This window comes from Trichoplax adhaerens, genomic scaffold (assembly GCF_000150275.1).
Source record: "Trichoplax adhaerens TRIADscaffold_7 genomic scaffold, whole genome shotgun sequence".
NCBI classification, from domain to species: Eukaryota; Metazoa; Placozoa; class Uniplacotomia; order Trichoplacea; family Trichoplacidae; genus Trichoplax; species Trichoplax adhaerens.
The window spans coordinates 4,172,030-4,190,623 of NW_002060949.1; the positions used below are offsets into that span (position 1 = coordinate 4,172,030).

General features: G+C 30.6%; 1 protein-coding gene across 1 annotated transcript; it reads left to right on the top strand.

Moving 5' to 3' along the window:
* Nucleotides 1-16,780: 16,780 nt before the first annotated feature.
* On the top strand, nt 16,781-18,318 carry TRIADDRAFT_58258 (uncharacterized protein; the record flags this gene model as incomplete). The annotated part of the gene is made up of 6 exons (XM_002114084.1): nt 16,781-16,807; nt 16,955-17,078; nt 17,169-17,262; nt 17,383-17,443; nt 17,721-17,807; nt 18,199-18,318. 6 exons carry the CDS (start codon nt 16,781-16,783, stop codon nt 18,316-18,318), a joined length of 513 nt encoding a protein of 170 aa, XP_002114120.1.
* Between the last annotated feature and the right edge of the window lie 276 nt (nt 18,319-18,594).

Consider the following 18,594-nt stretch of genomic DNA (forward strand, 5'->3'; position numbering starts at 1 on the left):
TTGAAGCCAATGAATATAGTACCCTAGACTTTAAATCGAAATCTAATATATGACTATTATGTTGATCTGGCATTACTAGGAGGAGATTCTGAAGGTGCCTACAACGATATTGGCATGCGACGCATTTTACGTAGCATCGGCGATTGTTGTGGTGTGCCAGGCTGCTCTGATTCTGAACTTCTAACATACTGCTAGATGTAGTTCAGACTTAGCCGAAATTAGAGATATCAATCGGACTAGGTGCAACTCTATCATTCTACAAGAAACTGAAACACTAACCAGATAGATAGACTGCAACTGCACATATAAATACATGTTTAATGTACCTAAAAGATATTAGTTCAGTTCTGCTAGCCATTTACAGTATCTATCTGCTCTACAGCCATATCCAAATGGGTTAATGTCGTGTATGTCACAACTGCTTACTAATTCTGTATTGTAGATTTAAAGAATAGCAATATTACGTAGTAATTCACAGTGTTATGCTATCTTCCATGTAGTAGAACTCTTCCATTATGTACGGGTATGTTGACTTAATTCTAACATTTAAACACAAATAAATTTCACAGCTTACTTAGCATTTCGGAAGAGAATTAATGTGTCATTAAAGCCGACAGTAACCTATAATAATCGATTAATTATAAGCATGAACTAAGATACTAAAAGTTAAATCATTATTAAGTACAGAGCGAAGAATTTTACTCTACCTCTAATGTATAAGTGCAATATGTTAGCTTGTAGCTATCGAATATCGTATATCATAAAAAGAAAAACTGTATCGAATAAAGCATATTTAGTCACCATTATTAAACCGTTGATTCACAATTCTTTTTTATAATGAAGCTCTGAAATAGGGTGTTGTACTATACTATAAAGATATTTCAATATTTAATTTCCTAGTAGGGAAACACCTGCCACAAGGCAGCCTTTCCTTTAGGTATTGATATGACACAATTAATTCATGACTAGTTAAGAAGTATTCTAGATGCTATCCAGTTTTTATCTACGTACTAAATTTCTGCATTTGCTACAGAACTACTGCATTTCCTTTTATCAATATCTAGTGCTGATCGTTATTTTTTATTCCTATAATTAATTTCTACATATGCTCACTGTCCTATTTTACGGTGACGATCAAGGAATCTCGAAAGCTAAGACTAAATGTCACTAAAATTGGATAGCAATTTTTCACGTCATAACATAAGCTTAATCATAACTAAAAAATGATGTAATCTTTCATCGATTAGTACGGTAGCTCCTTGTCGTAACGAAACTTAACCATATAAATATAGAACTTATGTAATGTAGATTGTAATCTCTAGAGCTTAAGGGATTTAACTTCTGTATAATACTTTATCGCAATAATATTTACCGTGTAGGAATGAATATGATCGCAATTAGAAAATCTTTCTCCGGTTGGTAATGTTAATCCTAACACGGAAGATTTTGCTACGGAGATGTGAAAGGAAACCACATCCAACGTAATTTATGACATAAATTTTATATTTGTAACGCAAAATCTAAATTTAATCGTAATGTATTACTCTATCGAGGTGACTACAGATTTTCTTTACGTAAGATTAACCATCATCGTTATTTTTCCTTAAACTTTACCCAAATGTAGCAAAAATTTTACCAACTTGGAGATATATTTAAATCGTGTCTTATATGACCTAAATTTATATTCCATCCTTTCTTTGCCTATAGTTATAATTATGATCGTAGTTAGATTACAAAGGAAGTAACTAATTCATAAAGAAAATAAATTAATTAGAAAAAAGAGCATTATGATTTCCTGCAAGACATGTTAAAGATGTACAGTACTGCTTTTGTAACTATCTATTTCACTACCTAATAAGTCAAACATTGTATCTGCCCATGAATATCTAATAACTGCAATTCATTAGATGCAAGCTATTGGAAATAAACACAGTAAACGTATTCATCCCTTACCAATAAGAATCTATTAAATTATTAGTAAGAAAGCATGATTGACGAGTATACATTAATTCTGGTCATAATTTTTATGGTCATATTGGTAACTCTTTTATTCTGTATGGAGTACAATTATGGATAATTTATATCTTGAATGATAAAACTGATCACCATTTCCGGAACTGTTTAAAATGTTATCAAATGGCTAACAAAATTTCTTGGCATAACCAGAATAGGATTATACTGAATGTAATAATATTCATTAGGATCTCCATCCTTATTAAATTATTCCATTAATGTAATTACCCTTGCGATCAATATTTCTTTTGTACGTTACTGTCTTTTAGCTTCTGCCTTTGTGGTATTTAAATAGAACATTGTCTACTACACCTACCATTATGTTAGCAATTATTATGTACCAAATCTAATTCAAAATACCACTACTGAAAAACCGGCCTATGCCTCTTCTTAGCGTTAATTAAAAACTCTCCAAGCATTTTGTCCACCACTCGAAAATAGGTACAAAGCTTTAATGTACTATCATCTACGTAATTACTTCATTATCACCATTGTCGTACAAGGATTACATAGAGTATATCTAATATTAGTCTTAGCAATTATTAAATTACTGGTCACATATACCAGCTTATTCTCATAAACAGTCCTTGCAAGTAGTAAATAACCGAGATGATGGTACACACATACATCTGTATAACTAATCGATAATTACATGTCAAATAAAAAATATTGTGTTTAAGCGCAATAATTCTTCTACATTTATATTAAATCAATCATTATATGATTGTGAATGTTACAATTTATTTTCTTATTGTTAGTGAAATTGCAGCGCTTAATTTAATCAAGCCCAAGATGGTCTAGTTATTTTAAAATTAAATAAATTTGGATTAGTTATAATTAATACAGTAGATGTACAGTACTGTAATATTAGAGCATAAAAAATTCAGAGCTATTTATTCTCTAAGATTTAGATTAGGATCAACATCTTTTGAATCCAGGTAAATTTTACCGATCACTAAAAAATAACAACGTATTAAATTCAGGTTATCATCTTTAAAAGTAGAAGTACAAATAAATAGTGCGTAATGAAATGACGTAATATTTTTAATTTTCTTTGAATCTTACTATATTCCACACATAGCGATCTATTAGTCCACCCACCACTAGAAAAGGTTTTTGTAATTCATAAAACTGTAAATTAAAATACCAGAACAAAATAGCTATATAATTATGAACTATAGGACATTCATGTAATGATATAGTTCAAGGTATAATTTAATAACTGAATTTCGCAAAAAAATCAAGTGTTATCGTGATATAGTGGATTATAGCAATGCACGACCTAACATTTAAATAATTAATTAAAACAGGCTCATAAAACCTTATGGTGCAGGAAAAACTAAAATATGCGCCTCGCTGTATTTTGCTATACTAACAATAGTGATCAATAGTACGTCAATAACCAAAATGATCAAATATTCAAAGTGAATTTGCCTTAATTAATCTTGAACTACCGGGTGATGGAACTCTTGGTAAAGGTCAATGCAATGGATTGTATGACTAATGCATCATAATAACACTCCGGAAAACTGTAGTTATTTCATCACAGTGGCAAATTTCATCTCTATCGCAACAAAACTACAAGTTGTTACCGCTATATATCTCGGCTAAAGTAAATCAATAATAGAATCTGTTATTACCTATATCTTACCATTACAACAAAGTCAAACTAGGCTAGAGACGGGCTTTGGGACAAATACTGCTCAGAGCATAGCATAAAGTAGGAAAGTGTCATATCTAGATAAATTTAGGGTATAATATCGGATTGCTATATTTAGCTAGGTAGAATGAGTCCGGATAAATTAAGTAATCATGTTTTAATATCTTAATTTTATTGTAAAGATATTCATTAGGTCAAACATTACTTAAAAATAAATTTGACGCAATCAATAAATAACATTTGTGCAGACTGATAATTATTACATGCATGTATCAAATGCTTGAAGTTTATTTTATAGAATCCAATAGTTATATTTAGCTACGGATCTAGACACCGTATTTTCAAAATTTTGGTACCATACGTGATGAAGCAATTTGAGTTAAGTAAAAGTTTGAAATGATTTTTTCCCATAAATTAATATTAATAAAGGAAGTTTAAATAAGTATAAGCACCACTAATGGAACATGGTCTTGCAGCATGGTTGTATTAAAATCAGACTAAAATTAGACTAATTTTAATTATCATCTTCGTCTTAAGTTAGATAACTGTATTAGATAATCTCTTTACTGCAAAATTTCAACCTTTCTGGTTTAAAAATGTTACTTCATGCCTAATAACTCTTTATATTATATTAGTCATGATTAAATGTGATAATTACAGAAAATAATTCAGATTAAAAATTTCTTTCCATCCCATCAGACAAATCCTTATATTCATAATTTAAAGCTTATACACATCTGATTTAAAATAATGTTAGTTACATTTATTTATCATCATTATTTACTAAAAATAAACATATGTAACTAATAATAGAGATTAATTAATATTACTGTATGTTAATACTTAAGATCGAAAGAAATTTTTAATTCTATCGTTTAAGGAAATGCATTTATTATTTTATTAAAGTAATTTCTGTTATTAATAATTAACTTACTATATTACTAAAACATATTCTATTTACTATAGAAGCTAATATGACGACATGATAGCTAAAAATAGCTAACAGCGTATGATAATTTCGTAGTTACACAAATACTACCCCGTGAATACTAGAATTTCTTTCCTTTAATTGAGTTTTATTACCGATGTCTGTCGGTGTGCATCATCAACATAAAACCATAGCATGTTTACCATTTTATGAAGTACCTGTAAATCATCAGCTAAAATTATTTAGCTTTTCTACAGTGTTTATCTGCTTTAGCATACATGTCTTTCATACTTAATCATTAACAATTCATCGAGAGAACTTCAATTAAATAATATTTATATATAAGCTCACTAATGAAAGCATGTCAAGCCTATATTGTGATCAATTTATTGATTTGCTATTTACCGCCCTCTTACCGGATCACCTGATAACAAAAATTTTGTTTATGCATATCTCAATTTCTGAAGGTATAAAAGCCCAAGACTTTACGTCTATATCACAGAATTTATATCCAAACGATCAAATCGCAAACATCAAGTAATTCTACCTTCAACAGTAAGCTTACGAAAGAAAATTTTTAATATCTTAAATTCTTATCTACTTAATTTATACATGTAACACTGTCAAATTGCATTAAACGTTGCAGAAAAAGCGCTTACAGAAGCATTACTATAGAAGAAATGTTAATTGTCTACTGTAAATTTTAGAAATTAAACAGTTTTAACCAATTTTTAATATTCAAATAGCATATGATTTAATCATTACTTATTTATTTCCTATCTAGCGATCGCTTAATTTTTTAAAACAAAATGGGATCCCGCCAAATCACTTTAATTGCCTTGATTCTTCTTGCATTTATCATTATTGACGTCAATTGCAGTGAACCACGGCAATTCTGTGCTCCTGATTGCTTCGACTGGCTAGTAGAAAATTGTCCTCCATTTAATCCTGCCAGATCAGGTATATATAGCAATCGATCAAAAGAAGTTGCGGCTTAGTATTGTACTTCTACGAGTTGTTAGGAACTACAAGAAAATTAAGTTTAATTCCATAACAGTACGTGATAATGCTTCTATCGTAAATAGTTCTATGTGTAGAATACATCAAAGCTACATTATTCTATCATGATTTCTTCTATATACTTAATTTTTTGAATTCTTTTAATATGTTACTGTAGCTATTGGATTAAGGCATTCCTTCCATCATATTCGAAACATCTACCGTCACGTTGCTCGAGATCTTCATGCTGACTGCTGTGAACAACCTGGTTGTACTGAAGAAACCGTTATTAATTACTACTGCTAGCATCAGAGGAATACCGTCCAACCAATATCAAGATCTAATCTATCAATAATATTTAAATAGATTGACTGAAATTTATATTATGTAAATTTTTCTCCATTTCAAGGGTAACAAATTTCATTTAATCGATCAGCGTTTTACAGGCCAACTTAGTAAATTGCTTCCATATATTTTGCGGAAATCAAGAGCCAGTATGATTTTCAAATCTTAGTGTATCTATTTTAAATTTATTGCAGAAACATCCTACGTCACCAATGCGTTTCTATACCAAGATAAAGCTCTATGGAAAAATCCATAAAATGTTAATAAAGTAAATTTCAAATAAGATAAAAGTTCTATGGAACAATCCATTAAATATTAATAAAGCAAACTTCAAATCAAATGATTGTGGACTGTACAAAATAGAGATTTAATTCCATCGCTTATCCATCATAAGAGAATTACTATTCCAACGAGATGATTTTTGCGTCTTTAATTTAAAGTAATTAACTACCCATATCCTAAAGTACCTAATTTTCGTCTACAATGTTATATACCGATTCCATATTCTACATGTAAACTTTTCTAGAAATAACAACCGAGCCTTTACTACACCTACAGATTTTTACTAATCTTCGGAGATACTCATATACTGTATATAAAGATATACTTTCTCGTCTATAGTACGCCGTCATTTATGCTAAATGTTTAAGTTATTACCGTATTTGCCATATATTCTGAATTTGGATATTGAATAGCCTATAATATTAGTATAGTCACGCGTGGCTTTCATACATAGCCGAGATCTATAAATCTTTATTTCTATCCATCAGCGATCTTAAGTCATATTGCAACTATTTAAGCTACCATTATCCGATCATAAGTCCCATAATATTAGTCACAAGTTTGTTAAATAGAGTAAATGTAATCTTATTTTACTTGTTTAATAATTACTATATTAATAATTTAATTAGTATCATTAATAGCTAATTTTTGATGGCTTTCATAAAAAGATACATAACAAAGGAAAAATAGTTGTGGCATCAATACTGAAATATTATCCATTTAAAAATTATCACCTGCTACTGTAATTTCATGTTGTCCCGTACTACAGTAAAATCTGTAAATTCTAGGATACGATACTATAGCGTAACACTCTAAACATGTTGTAGGATACCTCATAATCAAGTGATTTCTTTAATAATATAATCTTGGCATTCGCTACCTGCTTCATATACTGTATATGCTGCAGTGTTTATGGTTACACATTAAAGTTGGTTTTCCAGGAGTATGGTAGTCATCATTCAATACCCATATACCACACATATTACAAATGTCACAAAATCATCCTATGACATTCTAAATTAGCTAATTAAGTATTCTTAGAGTAAGTAATTCAAATTAAATAATATTTTAAATGGAAGCTTTACATTTCAGTCTTGGAATGTTAGTATTCATTGCTGGTACCATCGCAGGGTAATCTCATACCTATCTTAGGTTATCGTATTAAATGCATTTTAAGCTAATATCAAGTGTTCAAATCATGCTTTTAACGAGAAATACTATCTACTACCCTGCAATACAGTATTAATATTCGTCATTATTGTAAACTGTATCTTATAATATCTTCATTTTAGCTAATTAATTTCTTTACGAGTTAGTATTTAAGGGTTAACGTACGAGCCAAATTTCATTTATTTTTCACCTTCGAAATGTCATCTCATTATGATATAATTCCATCGAAGGCTTAGATTGCGAACAATAATTATGATAGCAAAGTATTCAAGGAATATGTAAATATTCTCTTTCAGCAAAGAACCTATTACGACAAATTTTTTCTTTTAATAATGTAATAATCGAAAACCAAGTATTCGTTTTCAAATCGTTTCAGTTACTAATAATTTGTATTTTTAATCGTTTTCAATACTGTCTCAGTAGACCTGAGAAAGGTTCGGTTCGGTTTAATACATTTATGTTCTATGCCTGTCTGTACATACATACTGTACATTTTCCAGTTCATATTTACGATTAAATCTGCAATTAAATCACCGTATAACTCTTTATTTTTTGCTAGATATTAATTCGTGAGCTTTCGATCAATACTATAAAATGCATTTATATATTTAAACTAACACATCACCATGTATGCAATCCAATTAGATACCGATGCTTAATATTTTATCCGGTGACGTTATAAAATGTAACTCCTGTGCTGTATATTGCTAAGACAGTGTAGCTATTACCTCTCCGATTTTAAAATTTGTTAATAGACTGCGAAACTTGTCCACCTTACATAATATTTTCCAACATGATATTATTTATTTTTAGGACAGATTAAGCTTAATACCATAGCTTTTATTTAGAAATATTATTTACAATCTGTTATTCTATAAAGTTTCTTGCACATCATAATTGAGTTCGAATGAAGTAAATAAATGATTAGATGAAGTGGGAATAAAGCTTTGGATGCAAAAAAAATTTTTTATTTAGTTTATCAATGGTAATAATAAAAATATAATATAAATTATGATGTCATATAGTATAGTGTACAAATATACAGAACTAATATTGATATACAGTTACATAAAAATACATTTAGAAACACGCTATCCACGCATATGAAAGCCAATTGAAATATCATGTTTACATCAGGCGTTCTATGAGCCTGTAATAATAAGGCCAGTATTTACCTTTTCTTGAAAATAAGACATTACGATATTGTAGAAATTAACTCTGTTCACTACTTACCAATACTGTTAATGATCATAAATCATTGCTGATATTTTTATAGCGCAATATTAAATAAAAGATGCATTGTTATTTATAGTTTTTAAAATCAATACTCTATCTTATCTTAGAACAGAACATTTCTAATATCAATTCTAGTCCATTCTTTTCTGTATGCATTTAATCAAAAATTCAGTTGGAGCTAAAATTAACACCTTAAGGTAACTATTCAGCTGCTTCATACTAATGTTGACTTCAAGATATTAAAAAATCAGGTATCCTAAAAATATTTATCTTCTACTAAAATGCTTTAGCTTTAATGATGTTGTATAGCCATAATGCTCGTCAATAGCTTTAATTAGAAACAGATAGCATTCTTTAAGCGAAAATGTCATCAAAGAAACTATATTATAATCTAAAAATATTTTCCCGGTATATCATTGTAGCACTCAATCATTTGTGCATAGAATTAACAGGATTAAAAGCAGTAATAAATTAAGCTACACTCATTACTTTTACGATTTTGATTTCCGTAATACATTTTTAATTCTTCCATTATTTACTTTTGTCGTGAACTTAAAAGCTATTTTTATTCATCCTCTGTACAATTTAGATTTAATCAAACCTTAACTGCAACCTAACTACTAAGAAAATACTCATAACAATACTATACTAAAACTATATATATCAATTTTATCTAGTTAAATAATAATTGCAAAAGCATGATCTTGGTGCGCCATCCTACGATATTTGTATTTAATCATTAATATTGTATATATTTTACACTATCATTTATATCTTTTTCTTTTATTAGCACTGTTATTTATAAGTCGAATAAGAGTAGTAAAATACTTAAAACATTCTAATGCTGTGATATGGAATTGCAATCCATTAACTTTGAATTTTATCATAATATTGATTCTATTTTTAAGATTTTTACACCTGCCACTGCGAAATGTGAAACTATATAAGGCGGACGAAAACAGTCTAAGATCATTTACTATCACATTAACGTAGCCAGACTTTGAAAGATCCTCAAGACTTATCTTCAACCGTAAGCAAAATAGAAGTTGATCAAACGATTAATTCTTATTACTAATGTTTCATTTCTTATACAATTGCAAACTATATTAACTTGTATTTTCTACCTTACTTAAATTTTATTGCTATAAAGTCTATAAGTAAAAGAGTCATTGGCTCTTATGTTACAGCTAGAGTAAATTCTGATCAATTTCCATTAAACTGTTCTACTTTCTTAAGATCAAGTGATACCTTACCTATAAAAATGAAATCTCAAGTATTCGCCATTATCGCTTTGGTTGTCGTAGCCATTGTCATCGTTGATGCTACCGGTACACAGCAGCAATTTTGTGCTCCCGATGCATTTGACTGGCTAATTAACAATTGTCCAACGAAGCGCCATGTAGCAGTAAATGGTATGATGTAACTACAAAATCTATTGATGATAGCAGTAATGACTTGAAAATAGGCTTGAAATCAGTACTGAACTTATAATTATATTTCAAAAATCGTTGATGATTATTTATGGTTTAACTGCATAATATATCACTTTTTATCTTTTCAACTTTGAGACTAAAGATTAACCCTTTTCGGTTTATGAAATTATCGATTAACAATTCTACATCATTTTAATTTCGTCTTCTAGGCTTACGATTCCGACGCAGTACACTTCGTCTTCGCCATCTTTACCAAAACATAGCCCGAGATCTTCATACGGATTGTTGCGGACAGCCAGGCTGTACTGAAGAAACTGTCATACAAAACTATTGCTAAAACAGCAAGAAAATATTCAACTAACATGGGAATTTGTTTACAATATATACATGTACTAAGCAATATTGATGTTAAAGCAATTATGCTATAGTTTTATGTTGTGTGTATCAGCTCTTCCTGATATAAACGGCAAAATTATCCGTTCTCTAATATAGTACTTGCTATATATTGTTAGCTACAGTAGGAGTAGACACTTAGATTATCAATATTTAATCCATTAAATCGTGTATTTCATCATCATTTCAGTGGATTGTTGAAAATTTAATAGCTAGAAGTCTGACACTTAAGAATTGGTTAGTGAAATAAAGATATTCATCATTAATCAAAAATTGCCTGACATAGATCTAAGATCCCAAGGTTGATAAATAAAGTGATTGATAAAGTTAGATTGCATCTCAATTAAAATTCGTCTAAATTTATTTTATTTCTCAATTGGTGACAATTACGTAATCAAGACATTCAAGAACATTCACATAAATATTAATTTCAGATTTGAGACAGCATAAAAAATTAGACAACATAGCTGGTATAGCAGTACTGATCTTCCATAAAATTATTAAATATCAGCTGTGATAGTTATAAACTCAGTTTTAATTTGCATCTTTTCACACTATAATTCTTCATCTATCACTTAATAAAGATGTATAAATTATCTTATTCGCACTGCACTATCATAAAGGGGCTATTTATTATCAAGGGATAGCCGTATAGTTATTAACTGTTTTGGAAGTAACAGTACAACTACAGATTAACGTTAGAATTTATTCAAAAATTCATTTATTCTTTTATTCGCCTTCATTGCTTAAAATAGTTTGGATATAAAGATGTACTGTAATACTACTCTTGAACCTTATGGAATACCTACTGTGAACTAATTTCATGATTTTTTTGTCTTTCTTATGTTAAATTTAGCTAGTATAATTTCTGTATCATACTACTACAAATCAACTTAGTAAAACTGAATTAATCGATGCAATATTATGGACATTTGCATGTTTAGTCTAGCCAACAATTCATCACAATTTCTAATGATTAACAGGATGATTGCTGTGATGTTCAGATTTTTAACCTATCCGAAGGGATTCAGTTCTAATCCTGTTCCTAGAGTGTTTTTTTCAAAATATGCGTATATATAGAGTTTACTTAGCAAAGTAAAGCCGATGTTATTTTTATGGTATTGTCACAACCCTCACTTGTGGCAAAGGAAAGTAAAGAACTCTAGTGTAGTTACTTAAAACTTGGGCTATTTCTCCCAGTACTTTCAGTTTCTATGAGAGAAGTATTTGAGAACTCGCTTTCTCGGCTGATCTCCACAGACAACTGACTAATTATTACACTATTCTTCACGATATGAGTCTTGCCGTTTCTTGAGTAATTACTTACTTTATTCTACAAACACACGCGCTTAAATAGGTTTCTACAGTGAATCCCAATATTAACGAGTGAGAATTCATGCTTTATAAGTTACATTAATTAGTATAATACCATTACTAAATATACATGTCGATATTCTCAGACTTAGATAGCTACAAGCTATCAGGTGTTAAGACGCTTAACCTTCGTCCATATACAGCTCAATTTTTAGAGATTAACACACCTTATAAACCTACAGTAAATTAACTGCTAACAACTTCTATTTTTATCTCATTTCTACCATCCTATTATCAGCTACAAGCGCATTAAAACATAGCACATAACCTTATCTTATCTATTCATAAGCATTCATTAATTTACAGTTACTTAATTAGTAACGGCGTACCGTGACAGGTATATACGTCAATTCGACAGTCTATAACATGGAATTTTATACTACGGGAATAGCTATTAATCACGTTGCCAATGCACTTATGCAATTTTTAATAATATTTTATTTCTAATACGAACATACCGTATACTCATGGAATAAGGGATCGTAATACGAACACCAAGTTTTACTATCACCTTGATAATTCTTCCTATTATGTAATTGAAAGTCGATTAATGTAATCATTACATATAAGGGTTTATAATTTTATTAATCTTATCGCTGTACTATAGCTTTAATAATTCCTCCTGTTATATAATTGAAAATCGATTAACATAATTACTATATAAAAGGGTTTTATAATTTTATTAAAAAGATCGAACGATAGTAAATTAATTAATACAAGCAAAGGTGTGTTGCACTTTCGAGAATAAATTACTTACCTTGGAAAATACGAACGAACCTTTGCAATTGAAGCTTATTAATCTGGCCGATCACGAGGTAACCTTATGTTTGTTTATTTATGATAATACTAATCACAATTAAAACTTTTTTTTATCGTTAGCCTTGATTATCAAAGAAGCAATGCTTTGGTAGCTTTACATTTGTTCTTTAGGAATATTTTCTGTACGCAATTGTACTTTAAAGTCAAAAATGATACTTATATCGATTTAATTTTTACTATAAAATTCTTGAATTATATTAAGATTTAATATGCGGCCTGATTAAGTGTACATGAATCGGCTCGATCCTATATCTTTACGAATATTACTGATAGCATAGAATCGTATACAGGCACCACGTATTTTAGGTTATTTATTTTAACGCTTCACGTACTAGACATATGTATCAGTACAGAAGTAGGTTTTAGATTAACATAGACAACATTTTGAATAGCTAAAAGATCAGTTATTTTTTAACTATTACCTGAGTTATCGTCATTTTAAGAATATGAACTATAGGGTTTTCGATGCTACGAGTATTCGACTATTACTGTATATTATTATTTGATATTGAATTATTAAATGGCTTCTTCACTTTGACGGGTATCATAGTACGGTATCAACTCTTTAACATGATGTAGGCAAGAAAGTTCATTCAAAAGGGATAATTTTAGAGCACTATGTATTTGCGAACGAATGCTTATCCATTAGAACGAAAGGATTATCATTTAGATTATAATAAATCCATAAGAAACGTCTCCTTATTAATGACAGTCTTAAATTACTTCCTTGTTTTTAACCTAACAATTCACAATTCACTTTCGATACTGCCATTTTGATACTTAATCCATTACATAACCTTTATTTAGCGTATGAGTTTTAACTTAATCAACACTTACTTTATTGACATTCAGCTCTACACCACATACTATCGCCGTATTTCGTAACACATAATTACTGTAATTAGCTGAAATTATTGCACGTTTCTAAAAAAATGAATCATTATTCAAAACGATACGCAATAATGTTCACTAATGAACGACCATTCAAATATCCTAGGGAATATGTCATTCTATGAATAGTCAAAATTCTTTCTTTTTCTAACATGATTTAATATAAAAGGAGAAAAGTTTCTAACAATCATTTAGAGGATTAGCACTTGATTCTTGTGTAGTAAAATCAACTGAATTATAAGAACAAAGTTGGTAATAATGCGGTAAGCTATACACACCGAAGAAGCTTAAATGTAAAATGCATCATTAAAACATATTATAGCATTTTTCGGATAATTTAGGGTACAAATGGTATTATACTTAAAGCTGTTATAGCAAATTTAGACTCTATACGTTATTTCCTACCATATTAAGTAGCTAGCAAGCATAATGATAGTTTCATAATCGAATCAGGATCGCCTGTTATGGCTTTAACTCCAAACAAAAAGTAGCGAATAGTCCCTGGCGGTAGTAAGAGATTATATTGTTATTTCTGTTTCACCGTAGGACAATTACGGTATTAATTCTATCGCATGATTTTCGATATTTATCAACATCGATTTCTCAGCTGTCTTAACTGACCAAACACAGTATACACTAACTTTCTGATTCATTATTGACAGTAGGAGAAAGCAGATGAGATACATTGTGATCTTTTTTCTCATGTAAGAGGATAACAATTACTATTTTTTTAGCTATAAAGCTATAGGATATTGCCTGGCAATCTTAATATTGATAACAGTACCTGGCTTGCAGGGAGAAACTGTTAGAAAGTTTTGCTTTCCAGATGTTGCTCAGTGGCTGATAGAACATTGTCCTATACATGGAAAGTCAGCATATAATTCTCGTAAGTACGAAATTGATCGTTTATTATGAGTATGATACCAAAAACTTGCTTCCCTTCATCGTTTGCGATTTTACCCAACGAATATTCCTAGTATCGACTTAATAGACGATCGTTGACATAAAATAGACTGATAATATAAAGTACAGTGTATCTGTAATACTACTTTCACATAAGGAAAAATTAATTTTTATAGCTCCGCTATTATCGATCTTTATTCATGATCTAGTTTTCCTGTTGAACATCGTAAGCTGCTGTATGCCAACTAATTAATCTTAAATGATGCGAAAAATATCAAAGCCTACGCCAAAGTAAAGTTAATATCTACCTCTTTTTAATTTACTTTTAATTTAGGTTATCTGACCAAATTTATCGTTTCCTCTCTCAAAAACCTAAACGAAGAGTGTTGTTATACCGCAGGATGTACCGCTGCTAACGTTATTAAAAACTACTGTTAAAATTTAAAGGTTTTTTTTAATTATAGAGTAAAAGTGCAAGTACAGTATACAGCGAGGATTCGACTAGTTTAAAATAATAAGAAAAGAGTGCCACAACACTAATCCGCTTGTTATTGACATGCCTTTTTCTTGATAATAATGATTAAATTAATTTACAGAAAATAGCTATATTCGGTCTTACTTCTACATAGCGTAGTACCTTAACTGGCTACCATTTATTGCACAACTCGTGATCACGTACCGAAAAACTGTAGTGTGCATGTTTATTGGATCCTGATAATTTTATAAATCTTTCGCATAATAAAGAGAATGCATGGTAAACTTAACCAAAACTCTTTTTAATAAAGCAAAGACTTTTTACTATCTCATTGTCCTCCATTACATAGGCGTTATGTTCAGTAGTAGTTGCAATGACGCTTCCAATTTCCTGGCTAGATTTCGTTCGTGTCTTGATTCTTTATCGCAATATTCATAGAAAAGAGTACGTGAATTTAAAATCCAAGCAATCTAGGTCATCGCGTGCAAGATAGCCCTGATAATTATATTTAATTATATATAATGTATAACGTATGATACCATAGACGGAAAAATGAGGAAATAAACGTGTATAAATCAGTACTTTCTATCTCGATTTCCTATTGTATTACCCATAGCAAATAATTAATATACTGTATTAAATTTCAATTTAATCAATGTACGTAGTTACTATATATACATGCTATTGGTCCCATTCGATTCTTGATTTCCAATAGCAGTGTTTATGAGGAATAATTTATACGACTGAGTTGGATATATTAAATTTCATTTCAACTAATGTACTGTGCGTAGTTCCTATATACATGCGATTGATCTCTTTCGATTCTTGATTTTCAATAGCAGTGTTTATGAGAAATTATTCATGCAGACGAGTACGTCATATTTCAATTAACTAATGCACGCCGTTACTATACACAAGCTATTGGTTTCTTTCGATTCTCGATTCCCAATAGCAGTGTTCATGAGAAATCATAATTTATCCAACCGAGTTGCAATTTATTAAGCGATGCATATCCATTGTCCAATTGTAGAGTGTATATAAGTTGGGCTAGTACTGTGTATTCTCCATGTTGCAGTAAAGATGTATTGTAGTAGTCCCTTTCGTATCTCAATTTACCATTGCAATATCCCTAAATGGACATACTGTAATTTCTCACATATCGAATTTCATTCCATTTAGCCGAACCTTTCTCAGATCGAACACATCATCAATTTAATATAAGAGATATTATGCAAGCATACGCTCGCGGACTGTGACGACACTTGCTGCATCGATTGCAATAGTAGAGTACAGTATCGTGAAATTGGACAAGAAATTATACAGTACACTCATGTATAGTTGCTTTCATTCTACGAGGAATGATTTTCTATATTGCACTGCAATCAAGCACAGCAGTCCATTCTTGTAGAGGAAAAGTACCGGTCTTCTCCTCATTCTCAATATCTCAATAAATTCAATCTTCTTTTTAATATCTTAAATGGCGAAAGCATCGTTGACAGCTGTTTGTGCAAGCGATAGTCGGTCGATCAGTGCAATCAGTATGTTACTAGGAAAGAAGTACAGACGTCTAGGATGGACAGTACCTCGCAGTACAGTAACGCTGACAGTACTGCACTGTACAGTGTAGACATGTGATGCGTTTTTTCTTATGCTGTACAGTACTGTACATACAGTACATCAGCGTTGTTGATAATATAATGTTTAATATGGATCACTACACTGTACTGTACAGTGTACAGTACATATGGATCACGATGGAGTCACAGTACTGTACGTACGGTACATGTACTGTACACGAGCGATAGTACCGCACTAGACGCGCTGGTAGCTTTGCTCTCCCGTTCATCGCACGATGCAATATGTCTTCCTTTCATCGAGCTAGTCAGGTAAGCTAGGAAATCATGCTACATTAATACTTCATGAAAGAGAGATAGAAAGCACTACAGCGTTGAGATAGTTGGATAGAAAAGCATACATGATGAGACTAATAGAATCTCCTATACTTCTCTTTCGACACGGATGCAACTCTGCAGAGTTTGCGTACTCATGCACGTATGTGGTATTTAATCGATGCCAAAGATCAAAAAGTTGGGAGATTAGCTACATTTGTTGTTAAATTATTGCAAGGAAAGACCAAACCTATCTATCATCCTGCCGGTAATAGTTTAGTTAAATGATATAGAATAAATTGTTGCAGATTGTGAGTGGTTTAATTGACTTTTTTCTCCCTTCGTATTGATTCAAAAGCTGATGTAGGAGATTTCGTTGTCATTGTCAACACTCAAGATGTTGTATTCACTGGCAAAAAGTGGAATGACAAGTTATATCGACATCATACGGGGTACTTCAGATGATTTTATAGCTATGGCTATACATCTAGCTTATCTTTTAATTGCTTACCTTTATTTCGCTGGAATAGTTCAGTTTTTTGATTAAAATATTGTCGTTTATTACAATCAAGATATCCTGGTGGCTTGAAAGAAATTAAAGCCAAAGATCTCCACGCAAAAGATCCCCGAGAGGTGGGTTACTATTTCCTCTTGAACTGGTTGTATCATTTTACTATCTTAGTAAAGTAATTGCAAACATCCATAATACTAGTTTTTGACATAGAAGTATGACAATCATGCCTCTCTTTCCCTTCTATCTCATAAGGCTATCAATATCAAACACATGTAAAATGTGTATCAATTTTAATAAAAGCTGATCGTATTCGAAGTTCATGTACATAAATTACTCACATTTAATCCTTTGTAATGCATGTAACATTCCTGCTTACCAATACTTATCCCACCGCAGGTTTTAAGAAAGGCTATCTATGGCATGCTGGCAAAGAACAATTTACGGTACACCTTTATGCGCCGTCTATATTTATACAAGGACAAGGTTAGGTGCATCACCAGTCGTACATCGTAATTATGCTGTAGAATGGTCGTGTACTGTATACTGTATCATATTGAAGCTTTAGCAAATTAGCCGTATCGAGAATCTCCATCAACACCTAGAATACCGTATTTTTAATGATAGCAATAGCTTTGATGACAGGAAGATCCTTTAATAACTTGTAATCATTTTATGCTTTATCGTATACTTTTATTAACCCAAAAAACTATTGCAATATTAATCTCCGTCAACACCTTCTAGAATACCGTATTTTTAATGATAGCAATAGCTTTGATGACAGGAAGATCCTTTAATGACTTGTAATCATTTTATGCTTTATCGTATACTTTTATTAACACAAAAAACTATTGCAATATTTTGATTAAATTCACAGAAACATCCATATAAAAACAACATTACACAGGAATTAACAGGACCATGCAAACCGGCTAAAAAATTACAAGACTATACACCCGCTGAAATTGAAAACTACCCTTATAAGAACTTATTTTAATGTTTTATATCTATTAAACTAAGAATGTTATGCTACAAATAAAAATTTCTCAATGCGACTGTTGATTATTATTTCTTAATTACTATAGTTATTGGGGCTATTCGGTATTTATTATAACCCTCATACAGATGATTATCTTAACGATCAGTTTAATGATTTATTTAGTATTCAAAAGTATTCAGACACCATCGATTAGTTATACAGTACTTCATTCTACTATAGCTCTATTCTGTAATCTGTATAACAGATGATATACATAATAAAAAATGTGGCACC